The sequence below is a fragment of the Dermochelys coriacea genome, chromosome 1 (assembly GCF_009764565.3).
Source record: "Dermochelys coriacea isolate rDerCor1 chromosome 1, rDerCor1.pri.v4, whole genome shotgun sequence".
Classification (NCBI taxonomy): Eukaryota; Metazoa; Chordata; order Testudines; family Dermochelyidae; genus Dermochelys; species Dermochelys coriacea.
In genome coordinates, this window is record NC_050068.2 from 344608741 (window position 1) to 344628039 (window position 19299).

The window sequence follows — 19299 nt, forward strand, 5'->3', positions numbered from 1 at the left end:
GATCCACTTCCTGGACACTACAGTGCTAATAAGCGATGGTCACATAAACACCACCCTATACCAGAAATCTACTGACCGCTATACTTATCTACATGTCTCCAGCTTTCATCCAAACCACACCACACGATCTATTGTCTAGCCAAGCTCTACGATACAACTGCATTTGCTCCAACCCCTCAGACAGAGACAAACGCCTACAAGATCTCGATCAAGCGTTCTTACAACTCCAATACCCACCTGCTGAAGTGAAGAAACAGATTGACAGAGCCAGAAGAGTACCCAGAAATTACCTACTACAGGACAGGCCCAACAAAGAAAATAATGGAACGCCACTATCCATCACCTTCAGCCCCCAACTAAAACCTCTCCAACGCATCATCAAGGATCTACAACCTATCCTGAAGGACGACCCATCACTCTCACAGATCTTGGGAGACAGGCCAGTCCTTGCTTACAGACAGCCGCCCAACCTGAAGCAAATACTCACCAGCAACCACACAACAGAACCACTAACCCAGGAACCTATCCTTGCAACAAAGCCCGTTGCCAACTCTGTCCACATATCTATTCAGGGGATACCATCATAGGGCCTAATCACATCAGCCACACTATCAGAGGCTCGTTCACCTGCGCATCTACCAATGTGATATATGCCATCATGTGCAAGCAATGCCCCTCTGCCATGTACATTGGCCAAACCGGACAATCTCTATGTAAAAAAATAAATGGACACAAATCAGACGTCAAGAATTATAACATTCAAAAAACAGTCGGAGAACACTTCAATCTCTCTGGTCACTCGATTACAGACCTAAAAGTGGCAATTCAACAAAAAAAAAAAAAACTTCAAAAATGGACTCCAATGAGAGACTGCTGAATTGGAATTAATTTGCAAACTGGACACCATTACATTAGGCTTGAATAAAGACTGGGAGTGGATGGGTCATTACACAAAGTAAAACTATTTCCCCATGTTTATTTCCCCCTCTTGCTGTTCCTCACATGTTTTTGTCAATTGCTGGAGATGGCCCACCTTGATTATCACAACAAAAGGGTGTTTTTTCTCACCTGCTGGTAGTAACTCACCTTACCTGATCACTCTCGTTACAGTGTGTATGGTAACACCTATTGTTTCATGTTCTCTGTGTTTATAAAATCCCCCTACTATATTTTCCACTGTATGCATCCGATGAAGTGAGCTATAGCTCACAAAAGCTTATGCTCGAATAAATTTGTTAGGCTCTGAGGTGCCACAAGTCCTCCTTTTTTGTTATGCTCCAGAGGCAGTAGTTTCTTGAGCTTTAATGTGACTCTACCTGGAATGTTACTGTTGTTCAGGAGGATATAAACAAACCTAGAGAAAACACAGAACACAAGTATCTAAGGAATGGAGAGTAAAATAATTCTGTAGGGCAAGATTGAGAGTGAAACTTCCCTAACATTGGAAATTGAACTTGAGTGGGGACACATAATCACTCTATAAATAGGTTCAAGGTAACCGTATAAATGAAAAGAATCAGTCATACTTGGAAGATGTAGAAGGAGCAATGCATTGTAACTAAAGAAGGAAATGTTTTGTGCTAGGCTGTAGGCGGTGCTATGTATAGACAGGACTGAGTAGATCTGCTTATAGTTATTTCCCTATACTTCCCATAAGACCATTTTTTCAAGTGTGAGTAACTTTGCCAAATTGTAACCATTTGTGCTGAAATTTTCCATGTGCCTCAGTCTGAATTTTTTGGGAAAACTCCAGCTAAAACAGATCAGCAATTTCTGAGAACAAGACTAGGGAAAAGTATGTTTTGCCCATGTTGGGGGGAAAAAAACAAATACCGGTGAACTTTTCTTTGAAGATCTCCAGCACCACTATGCTTTGGAACAAGAACTTGAATTTGGCCTGGGTAAAAGGGAGGAGGTGATCTTTGTGTCAGGGATGTGCCTTTTGAAATCTCTACAAAAATCTGCCCAAATTTTGCTAAGTTATAGACCTTTTGAAAAATTGCAGTTCGCATATGCTCAGTAGAAACATCTGAGATGGTAGCTGCTAAAATCTAAGAATCCATCCACATTGAGCTTGCTTGAGCCTCTCGTAGCTCCTAAATATGACTGGACTATACATGTGCCATCCCTCCAGAGCAACTGAGCATTTGTCCTTCAGCCTGGAGCTGCAGGGGTAAAGCTGGTCTCCTCCAGCTTGGGAAGAGGTCCCTGTAAATACTTGCAAAGCCACTTTATTGTTCTCCTTCAGATCCCTCTTTAAACTCCCCTTTAACCTGATGCCATTAAAAAAAATTGACAGTGGTTAGGCTGCTGGTGAGCTAAGACCCCACAGTCTTTTATACTGACTAATATTGTCTCATTGTTTCCTTATATTCCTCTGTCTGTATCTGTCCGTTTACTCTTGTCTTCTACTTGGATTCTAAGTTCTTTGGGACAGGCACTGTTTCTTTGTTCGGTTTGTGCAGTGCCTAGCGCAAGAGGGTTCTGGGGATCCTAGGCGCTAAGATAATACAAATAATAAAGTACCTTGCTGAATCAGGGCCAGAATCACTTTTTCATAAATTGCCATTTGCTGTGGCAATGAAGCTCATCTTTAGCACTGCAAGCACATTAAGCTTAATGATTGATTTTAGTTCTGTTTTATGTATGTTTATACCTCACCCTTCCTTTGAAATCTTCACATCTCCGTACCAGAGGGATGCAGGCGAACAGGAGGAAGGTCAACAAATGATAAAGGGCCTTAAGGGACTGATTAAATCTTTATGGAAACATTAATTACTCATAGAATATCAGGGTTGGAAGGGACCTCAGGAGGTCATCTAGTCCAACCCCCTGCTCAAACCAGGACCAATCCCCAACTAAATCATCCCCGCCAGGACTTTGTCAAGCCTGACCGTAAAAACTTCTAAGGAAGGAGATTTCACCACCTCCCTAGGTAACGCATTCCAGTGTTTCACCACCCTCCTTGTGAAAGTTTTTCCTAATATCCAACCTAAACCTCCCCCACTGCAACTTGAGACCATTACTCCTTGTTCTGTCATCTGCTACCACTGAGAACAGTCTAGAATCCATCCTCTTTGGAACCCCCTTTCAGGTAGTTGAAAACAGCTATCAAATCTCCCCCCCCCCCCCATTCTTCTCTTCCGCAGACTAAATAATCCCAGTTCCCTCAGACTCTCCTCATAAGTCATGTGTTCCAGTCCCCTAATCATTTTTGTTGCCCTCCGCTGGATGTTTTCCAATTTTTCCACATTCTTCTTGTAGTGTGGGGCCAAAAACTGGGCACAGTACTCCAGATGAGGCCTCACCAATGTCGAATAGAGGGGAATGATTACATCCCTCGATCTGCTGGCAATGCCCCTACTTATACATCCTAAAATGCCATTGGCCTTCTTGGCAACAACGGCACACTGTTGTCTCATATCCAGCTTCTCCTCCACTGTAACCCCTAGGTCCTTTTCTGCAGAACCGCTGCCAAGCCATTTGGTCCCTAGTCTATAGTGGTGCATGGGATTCTTCCATCCTAAGTGCAGGACTCTGCACTTGTCCTTGTTGAACCTCATCAGATTTCTTTTGGCCCAATCCTCTAATTTGTCTAGGTCCCTATGTATCCTATCCCTACACTCCAGCGTATCTACCTCTCCTCCCAGTTTAGGGGAAACTTGCTGAGGGTGCAATCCACACCATCCTCCAGATCATTTATGAAGATATTGAACAAAACTGGCCCCAGGACAGACCCATGGGGCCCTCCACTTGATACCGGCTGTCAGCTAGACATGGAGCCATTGATCACTACCCGCTGAGCCTGACAATCTAGCCAACTTTCTGTCTACCTTGTAGTCCATTCATCCAGCCCATACTACTTTAACTTGCTGGCAAGACTACTGTGGGAGACCGTGTCAAAAGGTTTGCTAAAGTCAAGGAACAACACGTCCACTGCTTTCCTCTCATCCACAGAATCAGTTATCTCGTCATAGAATCCAATTAGGGTAGTCAGGCATGACTTGCCTTGTCGAATCCATGCTGACTGTTCCTGATCACTTTCCTCTCCTCTAAGTGCTTCAGAATTGATTCCTTGAGGACCTGCACCATGATTTTTCCAGGGACTGAGGTGAGGCTGACTGGCCTGTAGTTCCCAGGATCCTCCTCCTTCCCTTTTTTTAAAGATGGGCACTACATTAGCCTTTTTCCAGTCATCCGGGACTTCCCCTGATTGTCATGAGTTTTCAAAGATAATGCCCAATGGCTCTGCAATCACATCCGCCAACTCCTTTGGCACTCTTGGATGTAGCACATTCGGCCCTATGGACTTGTGTTCGTCTAGCTTTTCTAAATAGTCCCGAACCACTTTTCTCCACAGAGGGCTGGTCACCTCCTCCCCATGCTGTGCTGCCCAGTGCACTAGTCTGGGAGCTGCAAAAAAAGCATTGAGCAAATTAGCTTTTTCCCCATCTTCTGTCACTAGGTTCGCAAAAAGAAAAGGAGTACTTGTGGCACCTTAGAGACTAACAAATTTATTAGAGAATAAGCTTTCGTGAGCTACAGCTCTCACGAAAGCTTATTCTCTAATTAACAAATTTATTAGAGAATAAGCTTTCGTGAGAGCTGTAGCTCACGAAAGCTTATTCTCTAATAAATTTGTTAGTCTCTAAGGTGCTACAAGTACTCCTTTTCTTTTTGCGAATACAGACTAACACGGCTGCTACTCTGAAACCTGTCACTAGGTTGCCTCCCTCATTCAGTAAGGGGCCCACACTTTTCTTGACTTTCTTCTTGTTGCTAACATACCTGAAGAAACCCTTCTTGTTACTCTTAACATCTCTTGCTAGCTGCAACTCCAGGTGTGATTTGGCCTTCCTGATTTCACTCCTGAATGCCCGAGCAATATTTTTATACTCTTCCCTGGTCATTTGTCCAATCTTCCACTTCTTGTAAGCTGCTTTTTTGTGTTTAAGATCAGCAAGGATTTCACTGTTAAGCCAAGCTGGTTGCCTGCCATATTTACTATTCTTTCTACACATCGGGATGGTTTGTCCCTGTAACCTCAATAAGGATTCTTTAAAATACAGCCAGCTCTCCTGGACTTCTTTCCCCCTCCTGTTGTTCTCCCAGGGGATCCTGCCCCTCAGTTCCCTGAGGGGGTCAAAGTCTGCTTTTCTGAAGTCCAGGGTCCGTATTCTGCTCCTCTTCTTCCTTCCATATGTCAGAATCCTGAACTCTACCATCTCATGGTCCCTGCCTCCCAGGTTCCCATCCACTTTTGCTTCCCCTACTAATTCTTCCTGGTTTGTGAGCAGCAGCTCAAAAAGAGCTCTGCCCCAGTTGGTTCCTCCAGCACTTGCACCAGGAAATTGTCCCCTACACTTTCCAAAAACTTCCTGGATCATCTGTGCACCGCTGTATTGCTCTCCCAGCAGATATCAGGATGATTGAAGTCTCCCATGAGAACCAGGGCCTGCGATCTAGTAACTTCCGTGAGTTGCTGGAAGAAAGCCTCGTCCACCTCATCCCCCTGTTCCGGTGGTCTATATCAGACTCCCACCACGACATCACCCTTGTTGCTCACACTTCTAAACTTAATCCAGACACTCTGGTTTTTCTGCGGTTTCATACTTGAGCTCTGAGCAGTCATACTGCTCCCTTACATACAATGCAACTCCCCCACCTTTTCTGCCCTGCCTGTCCTTCCTGAAGTTTATATCCATCCATGACAGTACTCCAGTCCTGTGAGTTATCCCACCAAGTCTCTGTTATTCCAATCACATCATAATTCCTTGACTGTGCCAGGACTTCCAGTTCTCCCTGCTTGTTTCCCAGGCTTCTTGCATTTGTGTATAGGCACTTGAGATAAGTTGCTGATTGTCCCTCTTTCTCAGTATGAGGCAGGAGCCCTCCCCTCTCTTGCACTTCTGCTCATGCTTCCTCCCAGTATACCTCAGGGCTTTGGTCTACTTCCCCCAGTGAACCTAGTTTAAAGCCCTCCTCACTAGGTTAGCCAACCTGCTTGCGAAGATGCTAGTCCCTCTTTTCGTTGGGTGGAGCCCGTCTCTGTTTAGCACTCCTCCTTCTTGGGACACCATCCCATGGTCAAAGAATCCAAAGCCTTCTCTGACACCACCTGCGTAGCCATTCATTGACTTCCACAATTCGACGGTCCCTACCCAGGCCTTTTCCTTCCATGGGGAGGATGGACGAGAAGACCACTTGCACCTCAAACTCCTTTATCCTTCTTCCCAGAGCCATGTAGTCTGCAGTGATCCGCTCAAGGTCATTCTTGGCAGTATCATTGGTGCCCACGTGGAGAAGCAGGAAGGGGTAGCGATCTGAGGGCTTGATGAGTCTCTGCAGTCTCTCCATCACATCATGAATCCTAGTTCCTGGCAAGCAGCAGACTTCTCGGTTTTCCCGGTCGGGGCGGCAGATAGATGACTCAATCCCCCTGAGGAGAGAGTCCCCGACCATCACCACCCGCCGCCTCCTTGGGAGTGGTGGTCGTGGAACCCCCAACCCTAGGACAGTGCATCTCATGCCTTCCAATCGGCGGAGTCTCCTTCTGTTCCCTTCCCTCAGATGTATCATCTAGTCCACTCTCCGCATTAGTACCTGTGGAGAAAACATGAAAACGGTTACTTACCTGTATCTGCATTGTTGGTACATGGACGCTCCCCTTTCTTCTTCTGGAGGTCACATGCTGCCAGATTTCTTCACCGTCCTCCTGTCCCCGCAGTGCAGCCTGCTTTGAATCTTCAGAACATTGTGTCCGTAGAAGCATATCCTGACTTCTGTCCAGGAAATCTTCAGTTTCTTTTATGCAATGCAGGGTTGACACCTGTTGCTCTCGACCTTGAACCTTCTCTTCCAATATGGAGACCAGCTTGCACTTCGTACAAAGTCGCTTTTGCCCTGTGGAAGAAAGACAAACATGGCACATCCAGTGCAGGTCACACAACAGCTGAACACTCCCCATCCATATTACCTTCATTCTACGAGCTTCCTCAGTAGTTGTAGTAACTACTCAGAGAAGCTGGCAAGATGCAAGCCTCAGTGGACTCTCCCCAGGCAGATCCCAGGCAAACTCCCTCTGTTAGCCTCTCTGCTGTTCACTGCTCAGCTGGTTCGCAGCTGACTGGCTTTTTATAACAGTCAGGCCCACTCAAGGCTCCCCTGGATCAAAGCACTCCCAATTCACACTTTTCAAACAACCAATCAAGCACATGGTCAAACTGTCCCCACAACAGACACTCAGATACTCACCAACACAGCCTCCTTAATGCAGCCCTTAGCATACCTCCTCTCAGGCAAACTCCCTCTGTTAGCCTCTCTGCTGTTTGTTGCTCAGCTGGTTCGCAGCTGACTGGCTTTTGTTTGTATAGCTCTGCTAATTGGAGACTGGTGATATGGTGAAGGGGCGTTGCTATTCAGAGCTGCCACCCAGTAGCTGAAGGGTGCAGACATGAAGGATGAATATTACTACATTGAAGTTTATCGCCTTCTCGCTCTTGAGTCTCATGCTCCCAGCCTGAGAATCTTTTAATGAAAAACGCAAAACTTATGGAACTGAATGGATGGGGGTTGGCACTGGGACACTAATGATCAGGCCCAGGTTAGTAGTGACCAGAAGTTATTAACCATTAAAGGTTGCTTGGCCTATGAACAAAAGTTGGTGGTTGTAATTGAGTTCCTTCTGCCCATCACAAACATCTATCTCATTCAGTGCTAATTGGCACCTTTAGTTATCTCAGCTGGGCAACCAAGGATTGAATGGGCATGGAGACAATGTCACACTCATAACTCATACCTAGAAGGGGTCATTCCAAGACAGAAATGATCTGGAGAGGTAGTTCAGGAGGAGCTTGCATTACCTTTATGATGTATGTCTTCTTTGGATAAGTAGGACCTTGATCTCTAGGACTCTCTCTTGCTTTTCATGATATTCATGCTAAATTTTAAACACTGAATTCACTTAAAAACGAAGGGAAAAGGAGGGATGGACACGTGTAAACTCTATACTGTTATAGTTTTTTAAAAAAAAAAAGCAGTCACAAAATCCTGTATGACTCTACCTGCCTCTGTTACAACAACCACCGTACCATACATCTGAACGAACATTGTGCTAGGCCACCTTTAATGCAATTTGATGTTTTAAGAAGCTTTTGTTTGCCTTACGTAGACATCTGGATAATTTGTTTGGTTCTTGTTTTTTTTTCCCCACAGTTTCAGCTTCTTGCTTCAGCACTGTTCAAGTCTGGTTCAGATTTCACCACTCTGGGTGAGTATTATAATGAACCAGAGATGAATTATGTTAAGACCACAAAGCGTAGCCAGGTGTATTACTGTGATAAGATTTCTGCTACTGTTGTTGAGGTGAAAGAAGTGTAGGCCACAAACATGTTGACGCATTCAGACTGTAAAAGGGTTAAGTGCCTTTATGCACCGTTATAGCTGTGTTAGTCCTAGGATATTAGAGAGTCAAGATGCGTGAAATAGTATCTTTTATTGGACCAACTTTTGTTTGAGACACAAGCTTTCAAGCTTACCCAGAGCTCTTCTTCGGATAATAAGATATTACCTCGCCCACCTTTTCTCCCAAAAGTGCCTTTAAATATTTGAGAAGGAACATTTCTATTCACTAGTTTTATTGCCCCAAGCCCATTTTTAAAACAGCAGTCATCAAATTCACGTCTCAGTGGATCATTTTGCAGCTCTTGTTACACCATATGCTGCGCCATTACCCAAATAAGCAGAAGTCTTAGTTAAAAGAAAGGAACTTGTGTTGCATCATTTTGGAATCCAGCAGCATGGTTACAGATTTCTGTTTGCTGTGAAAACACAGTGCAGTTCCTAGACCAATTTAGTTTGTTCTTTGCAAAACTGGCTCTTTGGACAGAATGTCAAGAATAATAAAGATGACAGTGTTGTAAACTTACAAAAACAAGAAATCCCAAAACATAATTGGTTTCCCCTGATATCCAATAACAAGATAGTTTTCATAGTTATTTGAATGATAATTTGGAGATTGACCTATGAGAAGGCCAGAGGAACTACTTGGCTTTTATTTTTCTAACTCTGTGCTGCCTAGCAGTTCCTGGTTTAATACCATGCAAGCACTGATAATTTTGGTATTAGCCAAATTGGCAATTTGCAGCCCCAAGAACTAATAGGGTAGGGGAAAAAGAGACTGCATAGTTTGTCCTAATGGATGAGGAGGTTGTGCTGATCTTGTTTAAGCATTATCAACAGATACATTTTCCTAAGATGAGTTTTAAATAAAAACTCCTTGACTCCAAAGGTTGAGTTATTTTTTTGATCTAATGTAACAAGGCAAATTAGCCTTTATCACAGTGGTGTCAAGGAATTATCTACTGTAACATTCTCACTGTGTATGAGCCACAGAGTTAGATTTCCCATAAAGAGCACATATATGGTTTTAAAGAAACTGAATACTTAAATTATATTTTAGAAGATCATTTTCCCCTTTGATTTTGCCCTGTTCATGTAAAATATTTCAGCTTTAAAAAAAAATCATAACTTTAGAGAGCATCTAAACTGTCTTTATTTCTTAATTGGGTAACATAGTATTCCAATATTTTGCAGTACATGATCAAGGTAAATACCCAAAGGTATTTTTTTTTAGTCCTGTTAAGATTAATATCTCCATTGTAACAATGTGGATATGTTGCACCTTTCTTTGTGTGTCCTGTATCTTTTTAAAGGAAAATTCCACTTGTTTCAGTCAATGTGACAAGTCTGAATTTATGTAGTAAGAATTGATTGAAAAGTGATCCCTTTGGGATACCAGTGGTGTGAATCATAGAAATTAGAGAGGAAGTTCCAGTACATATAAATAGGGCCCTACCAAATTCATGGTCCATTTTGGTCAATTTCATGGTCATGGGATTTTAAAAATGGTAAATTTCATTATTTCAGCTATTTAAATCTGAAATGTCAGTGTTATAATTATAGGGATCCTGACCCAAAAAGGAGTTGTGGAGGGGGGTCACAAGGTTATTGTGTGTGGGGGAGGGGAAGGGGGCGTTGCAGTACTGCTACCCTTACTTCTGCACTGTTGGTGGCGGTGCTGCCTTCAGAGCTGGGCAGCTGGAGAGTGCCATCTGGTGGCCAGGAGCCCAGCTCTGAAGGCAGAGCCGCTGCCAGCAGCAATGCAGAAGTAAGGATAGTATGGAATGGTATTGCCACCCTTACTTCTGTGCTGCTGTCTGCAGAGCTGGGCCCTCAGCTCTGGGCCCTCAACTCTCTGGCTGCCCAGCTCTGAAGGCAGCACAGAAGTAAGGGTGGCAACACAGCAACCTCCCTAAAATAACCTTGTGACCCCCCTGTAACTCTCATTTGGGTCAGGAACCCCAATTTAAGAAATGCTAGTCTCCCCCATGAAATCTCTATAGTATAGAGTAAAAGCACACAAAAGATCAGATTTCACGGTCTGTGACGCATTTTTCATGGCCATGAATTTGGTAGTGTCCTACATATTAAATCCATTGCCCTTGAGCGATGTTGGCTTGAATGTGGGCAGACCAACTCCAGGCTGGTTTAGAGTGAGTATAATGGATAGACTGCTGGCAGTGGATAGCAGGGCTGAATAAACAGCCTGGACTGTTAATGCGGATGTGACGCAACGTTGGGAAAGACTTTTGGTCACAGCCAGTGCAGTGATGTGCATTTCAGAAAAGGGGAGGACAAGAGAATTGCAGATATTCCGCATTCCTTTCAAATGTATACACTTAGCATATTTAATTGTTTAATTTATTTCCTGTTTTAAATTTGACTTATTTTTTCCTGTCTTTCTCACTCCCCCAGGATTTTCAGATGTTGATCATACCTATGCGCAAAGAACTCAGCTCTTTGATACATTAGTAAATTTCTTTCCTGACAACATGACTCCTCCTAAAGGCAACCTGGTAGACCTCATCACACTGTGACAGAAAAATCACTGGACATGTGAAAGGAGAAAAAGCATTCATTTTCAGTATTTTAATTTTTTTTACTGCATTGATTGACTGCTGTGTGCAGTAATATAGTGACCCCTGGGTCTTTGAAAGGGGCTTTATACTTGTATAATGAATACCTGAGGTTTTTCCCCTTGTTGAATTAGGCTAATAAAATGTAACTGACATGTATATATTTTCTGATTTTGACTTAAGAGTTAGCAAATATAAGAAGAAGAATCAATCATGCAGTCATCCTTTTTGCTTTTAGGGTAAATGCCAAGATATTTCAGGCTCCTGGAAACTGAAGATGGTTTTACTTTGTTTTTTTTATTTTTAAAATGCCCCTTGCTTTATTGTAACTAATCATGACATTTGCTTTGCCCTACTGGCTTTATTCAGTTAGCAGTTGTGTAACTTGGCAGCAGGACACTGCTGTACGTTAAGGTAATGTGTGTCTTCATTGACTTGAGTCCTGTAATTGTAATGTACAGTGTGAAGGAGGATAGATCTCAAATTTTCCACCCTCTTATAGTCTGAGAAACTGACTAACACTAGCGTGTAATTGGATTTGCTATAGAGACTGAACATAAATATTTAGCTGGTGCTACTGTAAATGCCTGGCTTCCATTCTCTGAAGCCTTATACTTAAAGCTGGCAGTCAAGTTTGAACCTCAGAGAAACCTTTGAAAATAGAGTGCAGCAGGTGCTGGTACAAGCATTTCTTCAGGGCTGGTTTCATGTCTGTGCCTCTTCTGTGCTGCTTTCATGACAAACTTCGCAAGTCCTTGTAAAGTTCTACAGAATTGGGTCTTCCACATCCCCCATGCACACGCTGCACCTCTACAGCACTTCAGTCTGGATGCAGTTTTCCAAAGCAGCACGTCTGCATTTACCTACATGTTGGCTCTGTGCGCATATTTTTGTGTGAATGTGAAATTTAATGAGGATTGTTCTCAACAGCTTGTTTTTTGTCTTTGTCCTATGTAGAACAGCTCATTTAAGTACATCTTAGAATTATTCCATGCACAAAGGCCTCTCCCTTCATTTAAAGGATGGATCTATTAAAATAAGTTGAATGCATACGTCCAGAAAGAGGACTTTTTCTCCCTTGCAGAAAACATTCTTTGTGTTTAGGCCTAAGGGCTTGGAGCTGCACTGTGTCCGTAAAGTATAATGAAGGACACATGCACCTAGTGTTAGCGCATACTTAAATTCTGCAGTGCCAGAAAGCATGCAGTTCAAACTGGTTGATAAATTATATAAAGACTGTAGAGATTCATGTCTAGAGAGCCAGCAGCCCATAGGACATGAATCCTGAATTTCCTGTGTCTGAGTAACTTCCACTGAATTTACTGGAAGTATTGTGTGTATGTGCGTATGTGCAGGGATGATGGATTAGACGTTTTTAAATGAAAAGAAATGACAGTCAAGAATATTTTTTCGTAGTTCTAGTATCCTTGTGCTTTCATTCAGTTAGTCCCCTTCTTCCTCACATTTTGTTTTATTTCCAGTATCAGTACATTGGAAATCATGAAGAAAAAATTTGTGATAATATTTATCTTAAACTATTAAACACTCAGAAATTAACAGTACATTAGAGGATGGATTTACTTTAAAAACTGAATGATTAGACTTTTTTTTTTCCTTGAAAGGATTATAGATGTTGCGTTTTTTTTGTTTTTTTTTTTTAAATTACTGCTAACTTACTGTTTGGCAAGTAAGTTAATGTAGTTAACATAGCAAATCAAAAAATCAATGGAATACACAGTTTAGCAAATTCAATCTGGTTAAATGTTTAAAAGGAACAATGTCCCAAAAAAAAAAAAAAATTCTCCAGTGACATGAAAAAGTGCTGTGCCACAAGTTTTTTTTTTTTTTTTACTGCATGTTGTAACCTTCTAGTTCTTCGCTAGATAATGGCTATGTTAATCTTGTTGCTTCCATTAGCACTGTGCCATAGCACTGCTGTTCTGTAACTAAACTAAATTTTTCAGTCCTCAAGTACTGAGGTTTACAATGCTGTGTGCTGTTTATCTTGGGAGTATGATTATGCATTCTGTTCACAGAAACAAACTTGCTCACAACTTCAAGCGGGTGATTCTTGTTTTTTGGGCTGGGTTGGTTTGTTTTTCCTAAAAAATCTTTCTAAGCAGTTTACCCAAGCATTCTCTTCTAATTTGCGTTTTTCTAGCTGGTGGATTTTTTGGTTTTTTTGTTACCTTTTAAATTTATTTGTATTTAAATAAAATTGAACCAAAGAGAAACAATTGCATTAAATAGCAACCCAAGAGTAGATTTAGTGGAGGGTCTAATAAAAACACCAAATGTATTTGGGGCAGTAACCTCATTGGGAAGCACATCTTGCAAATCAAGCTGTGATTAAGTGACAACATATTCACTTCCCTGAAGTAAAGCATGATCTCTGTGTGATCTGATGAGCAATTTGCAAACGTAATTGGCTAGGGTGTGTGTATGTGTGATTTCGCTGAAAACTAAAATTGAGAATTTTAGTCCTCATAAAGTTCTCTGCTTATATATATAGACAGACACATAATGGCAAATGTTCAATCATGGGCTTAAGCCTGCTCTGTGCTAGGGGAGGTTGTGGATGCCTGCAAGTGCAGAAAGTTAAATTTGCTAGCTTAGTACTTCCTACACAGTGACTGACCATTCTCTCTCTTATCCCGAGCTAATGGGAGTACTTGAATATCCAATATTGGCACACCTTTGCTGTGTACGCAGACAAGGTTTACCAATTCCGCCCCCCCCCCACGCTCCCCCCTCCCCATTTCCACAGCTCCCGTCCTTTTTAAGAACTGCTTGATGTACAACCTGCCACAGCAAATGTATTGGCAGCTGTGTATTTGTGGAGCAATAGAGGCACCATGTGGCAAGACAGGTTTATCCAAAATGAGTATTTCCTATGGATTTATTAAAGGGTATCCACTACTTCCGTGCCCTTTTTATGGTTAGTAATCATAATTCAATGATTGGTGCTTTGCCATAGTATACACTGCATCTCTTGTATAGCTGATAAAAATAGATAGTATAAAAATGTTACATTCTCAGGAAACTGAGCAGTACAGAAATTCCTGTAATAGCCTGTTAAAGTACAGTTGTAATATTAGATTTTGAGGTTGTATTATGCATGGGCTTAAGTTGAGTGCCATTCCAGGAATTTATTAGCTCAAAGCATTATGGAAATACAAAAGTCCAAACAGAGGAGATCCAACTTCTTGTTTGGAAGGGTCATTTTAGAAGACACTTTGTTGTGTAGTGCCACTCACTGGATAACAACGCAAGTGTGATCACATGCTTTACTTGGTACCATCTCGGTACTTGATCCTGCTGATTACATAGTGCCTCAAAACACTTTAACACAGAGCCTGCTTCCTGGCATGGAGCACATGAAAGAACATGTAGTATACATGATCTTTACTTCGTAAATTTACTACTACATATTATCCACATTGCAACTGTAGGCCACTTCATTACTGGAAATGTAAATTGGGCATTCTAAAATAAACATTGTCCCATTTGCTTAAGTGAACACTTATTTTTTTCTACCAACTGAAGTCTGTAAAACAAAGACTATTTTAACATATGGCTGGTTTATTTAACGATTTATAAGGCAAAAAAGTTTGTACCAACAATTTGAAGAATCAGAAGTGATAATTTAAATGTCTGCTATTCTCAGTGCTTTCTAACTAGTAGAGACTTTGAGACAAACTGAGCTAATGAATACTGATATTTGTCTTCAGGATGTTTGTCCTTGGGATGGTGTTCAGTAGGTAAGTTTTTGTTCGCACAAAGGTTGTTTTATGTTAATGTTCCTGAGAAGCTGTGTATAAATCTTCCTCAGAAAACGTCCTTTTACCTATTGCAAATTGCCAAAACTGAATCCAGTGTTGAATGTATAGTCTTAGACATGGGTCATGAACTTGGGGCAGTGGAAACAATCTCTGCATCACCCCAATTGCCAATGGTCAGAAGGCAAAAATCCATAGATGTCCATGTGTTTTAGGTAAACCTGTATCTTTTGGATTCTTTCAGAAATGGTATCTTCAGGTTAAAGCACCATTGTAAAATGTTTAAACATTTTGCATGAGGCATATAAATGCAAGGGACACAAGGAAGCTTTTTTGCTTAATTTTTTTTTTTTGAGAAATCAAATTGACCAACATTCCATTTGACTCTTGTATGTTGTGAGAGGTCTCCAATGGCAGCATTCCTACAGTGGTGAGACATTAATGTTGTCTACACCTGTCTGCAAGGTGGTAATTATTTAAACTAGTTACATTTCTTACCCATCCTGATTCTTGCTGAGAGGGTTTCGATATATAGTTGGTCATAATTCAACCCCTTTTTTCTTGCTGATCATAGTGAAGGGTGGTCATTCCTTGTAATCAGAAGATATGCTTATTCTGCCCTCTGCTCCCATGCACAGTACCCCATATATGTAGTAGTTAGATGGGAACAGTAGAAATGTAAATAAATACTGATCTGTTAGGTTGCCTATGATTTTGTATGTATATGTAAATTGTAGGTTAATTTATGAGTAAGGCCACAGGTACTGTGTATGGAATTGTTTTCAAAACCATGTTGAGGCATTTATTTTGAAAAAACAGTGCATGCAGACACAGTTGCAAAGGGTTTGCAAATAGATCTAGGTAGATCTGCCTTGGTAACGTACTTTAGAAAAACGTCTGCACTGATTTCTTTCTTTGAGAATAATTTTGACTGTGACACAGAGCTGGCATTCTTTTCCCTGACCATGGAGTTGCTTGAGGAAATCATCTTTCTTGCCAGAGACATCAGTCATGTGAAAACTGGTGAGCAGAGTATAATTCATCTTTAAGTTCGCATAGCTCTGTTCCTAAAAATGAAGTGCAGTAAAGAATCCATTATTTCTGGATGGGAAATATTGTCACATTTCTTATGTTCATTGCTTTTCCTTTCTTCTTCCCAGAAGCTAAAAAGATTTGTAATCCCGTGTGTGTAAATGTACTTTATAAAATCAGTTGCTGGAGGAAACAGATTTAGTATATTGAGGTTTTTTTTTTCACCTGTTTCTTCTAGGAACAAAACCCGGAAGTCTTGCATTGCTCATGAATGAATCCTATATCCAGTGTAGTAGGTTGCATGTCTAACTTTTCATTTTTTCCTTCAATAGTTATTTCTCTTGTGAGATGGGAAGTATAAAACAAGTCATAAATTTGCTAAAGCCCGCTATCAGCTGGGTTAGAGTACCACACAGATGATAAAGCATTACAAAACAAGCACCAGTGTAAACTCCACTCAGAGGTGATTAGACAAAGGCTATGTACATAATACAGCTTAAGTTAGTATAAGTTATGTCGCTCAAGGGTGTGAATAACCACCCCCCTGAGTGACATATGTTACATCAACCTAAGTGTTGGTGTGGACAGCATCATATCAGCAGAGCTGATATCAGAGCTTCTACCACCACTGGCAGGGCCTGGAGTAATTAAATTGACGGGAGAGCTCTCTCCCATCAGCAAAATTGTCATGAAATTACCTAGCACAGGCATGCAGTATATCTGCCCCAAGCCTTATCTTGATGACTGGGCAAGTAGAATTTTGCTGTGTTAACAAATGCTATATCTCTTAGTGAGTTGGGAGTAGGTGTTGGTGAAGGAATTTAGAGCAGGTGACTTGGTGTAAGGGAATAAACTGCTTATGTAACCTGAGCAGATTACAGTAGTTTAAAGGGAAACAAGTCAAAAAGTTTCTAAACAAAAAATACCTGCTGTTTAATGAGGAATGTACAAATCCTAATATTAATACACTTTTGATGGAGTTATAGTGCAAAGGTTTTTTAGTTGAATGCCTCCCCACTACCCGAGCAGTATGGGAAACAAATACCCATTGCATTGGTGCAGGAGCACCAGAAAGTGAATCTAATTGATATGTGGAAAGTGCATACTCCCTGGCCAAGTCCAGTTTTATTCTTGAGGGTAGCTGAGTGTAGTGGGAAAAGTTAAGTCAGGATAAATGGGAAAGAGTAAAACAGGTAGTTTAAACTTCCTTTACTATTTTGAGGTAGATTTAGTAACATAAGGGATTTAAAATAAAAAATATTTCATTGGCAACCCTTTATTTACAGTTTGAAACCAAATCCCAGCTACTGTATTGTTGCCTTGTTCTTCGCTTCAAAAAAAGCCAGTTGTGTGGCCTCAGGGAAGTGCTGTGTGCTGCCACGAGGGATATGCTGTCAAAGAGATGGAGTTCTTTCCTATATGGTGTTGGGACATGGGGACTCCTGACACTGCTCTACAGCAAATTCCTCCCATCATTTTGAGGCCTGGTTATCTCCAAAGATAACAGCTATTCTTGATGGTGGGGAGGCAGAGGCAAGATGTGGCTGTGTGTGTGGGGGGAGATTGAGACATGGAGTGGGGTTGAATTAAGCAAAGATTATTGCTCCTTCAGGGGCATGGAGTTTAAAATAGCGGCTGAGAGAGACTGGAGGATATAATTGCATCTGGACTTCAAAAGACTTTATACAAAAATCTTTCAAGAGGTTGCTAAGGAATCTTGATAACTATGGCATGGAAGGAGGGGAAGCTGTCACAGACCAAACACTGGTTTAGTAGCAGAGAGGAAAGGCAGGAATAAGCAACTAAGGGCTTGTCTACGCTACTGCTCAGGTTGATGCAAGTTCTGTTGCTCAGGGGTGTGAAAAAATCACCTCCCTGAGCAATGTAATTTGCATTGATTTAGAGTGGTATCCACACCACACTGTGTCGGTGGGAGATGCTCTCCCGCCAATCTAGCTTCCGCTTCTGATTGAGGTATAGTTATGATGATGGGAGAGCACTCTCCTGTCGGCATAGTGTTTCTTCACCAGACACGCTACAGTGGTGCAGCTGCACCACCATTGCGTGGTAGTGTAGACTAGCCCTAACTTTTGGCTATGGGACGATGTTAATGTGCACGTAGAGTAGTTGCAACTAATTCAGAAAGTATCTGGACAAAGATCTAGGCAGTATTGTGGTAGCTTAACAAAAAGTTCTGTTTGATTCAAAGCCAAAGAGTGAAGATGATAGGTTGCATTACAAAGGGGATTGAGAATAATAGGAAAATACAGTATTGAAGCCATAACGTAACTCAGTAAGGTACCCTCCTTGAAATCCTGAGTCTTGGTCATTTTTACTAAATACGCACTTTTTTAACTCTGCGTAATTGGCCAGGTGCATTATCAGTAGCTAACACTTTCCTCTGAAAGCCACTGGGCGTGGTTCATTTATTTGTGAATATGATTTTAGAAGATACTCTAATGTGTGCAGCTTTATACTGTCTGCAGCATAAGGACATCAGCTTTAAGGTATTTAATTATTGCTCTTACTTAGCTAGTGCCATTAATTGAATTGGAAAATGAGGATTCTGTATATACACTAAAACAGCAGTTCTCAAACTGTGGATTGCAACCCCCTTTGAATAGGGTCGCCAGGGCTTACTGAAGCCCGAGCCCCACTACCCAGGGCGTAAGCCAAAGCCTGAGGGCGTCAGCCCTGGGCCTTAGGACTCAGGTTGCAGACCCCCTGCCTGGGGCTGAAGCCCTTGAGCTTCCTCTTGGCCACCCCTGCCTGGAGTGGTGAGACTTCGGCTTTGGCTCCCCCCAGCCGGGAGGCAGGGTTCGGGTGGGCTCAGGCTCCTGGGGTCATGAAGTAATTTTTGTTGTCAGAAGGGGGTTGCGGTGCAATGAAGTTGGAGAACCCCTGCACTAAAAATACCTGGAGAAATAGGATTGGTTGGTTGGTAATCAGTGTTGCCAGGTGTAGGCTCTGTTTTGCTCATGTAATACTAATGACACTTGAGGAATCAGTCATTCGCTTCCAGGTTTCTGGCCTTTTAAAAAGATGTCTTGCTTTGATGGGTAATCATTTTGCCACTTCAGTGAATTTGTGTTCAGGAAACGGGGTTTCTTTTTTCTCCCTTCCAATATTGTTTGTTGCTAGTCTGTGCTATCTAACCGTACTGATGGATGTCAGTTTGCTAAACTCTGAAAATAAGTGGTGATGCATTGACACTAAAGTCTGAAACTACCGGGGAGAATACCTTGCCCTACTCTTTCAGCAACTTATCCAGTATGTTAATCTATGTGTTTTTTGTTGTGCCATTCTTTGATTTCTTTGAAAGGGAGAGGTTAAAATGTTAGTCATCCTCAGAGAGAAGACAACGCTGCCTTTCCATCCATTCTTTAGTCCCTGGAGAATTAGACCAGTTGACGAAACTGTTTTTCATGTGTGGTGAACTAGAGAGAGGCCTCATGCCCAAGAGAAGGGGAAGGGAAGCACATGACTTGTTTCTTTCGGCTATAGTTCTAACA

At 41.9% G+C, this 19299-nt stretch overlaps 1 protein-coding gene across 3 annotated transcripts in view; it reads left to right on the forward strand.

Moving 5' to 3' along the window:
* MKLN1 (muskelin 1) overlaps window positions 1–15984 on the forward strand; it is a 187118-nt gene extending 171134 nt beyond the window's left edge. For all 3 annotated transcript variants that reach the window (XM_038377144.2, XM_038377231.2, XM_038377585.2), the window contains 2 exons: window positions 8215–8269; window positions 10816–15984. In XM_038377144.2, the coding sequence (XP_038233072.1) occupies window positions 8215–8269; window positions 10816–10937 (177 nt within the window). In that variant the 3' untranslated portion in view covers window positions 10938–15984. The remainder of the gene's footprint in view (window positions 1–8214; window positions 8270–10815) is intronic.
* The last annotated feature ends 3315 nt before the right edge of the window (window positions 15985–19299 follow it).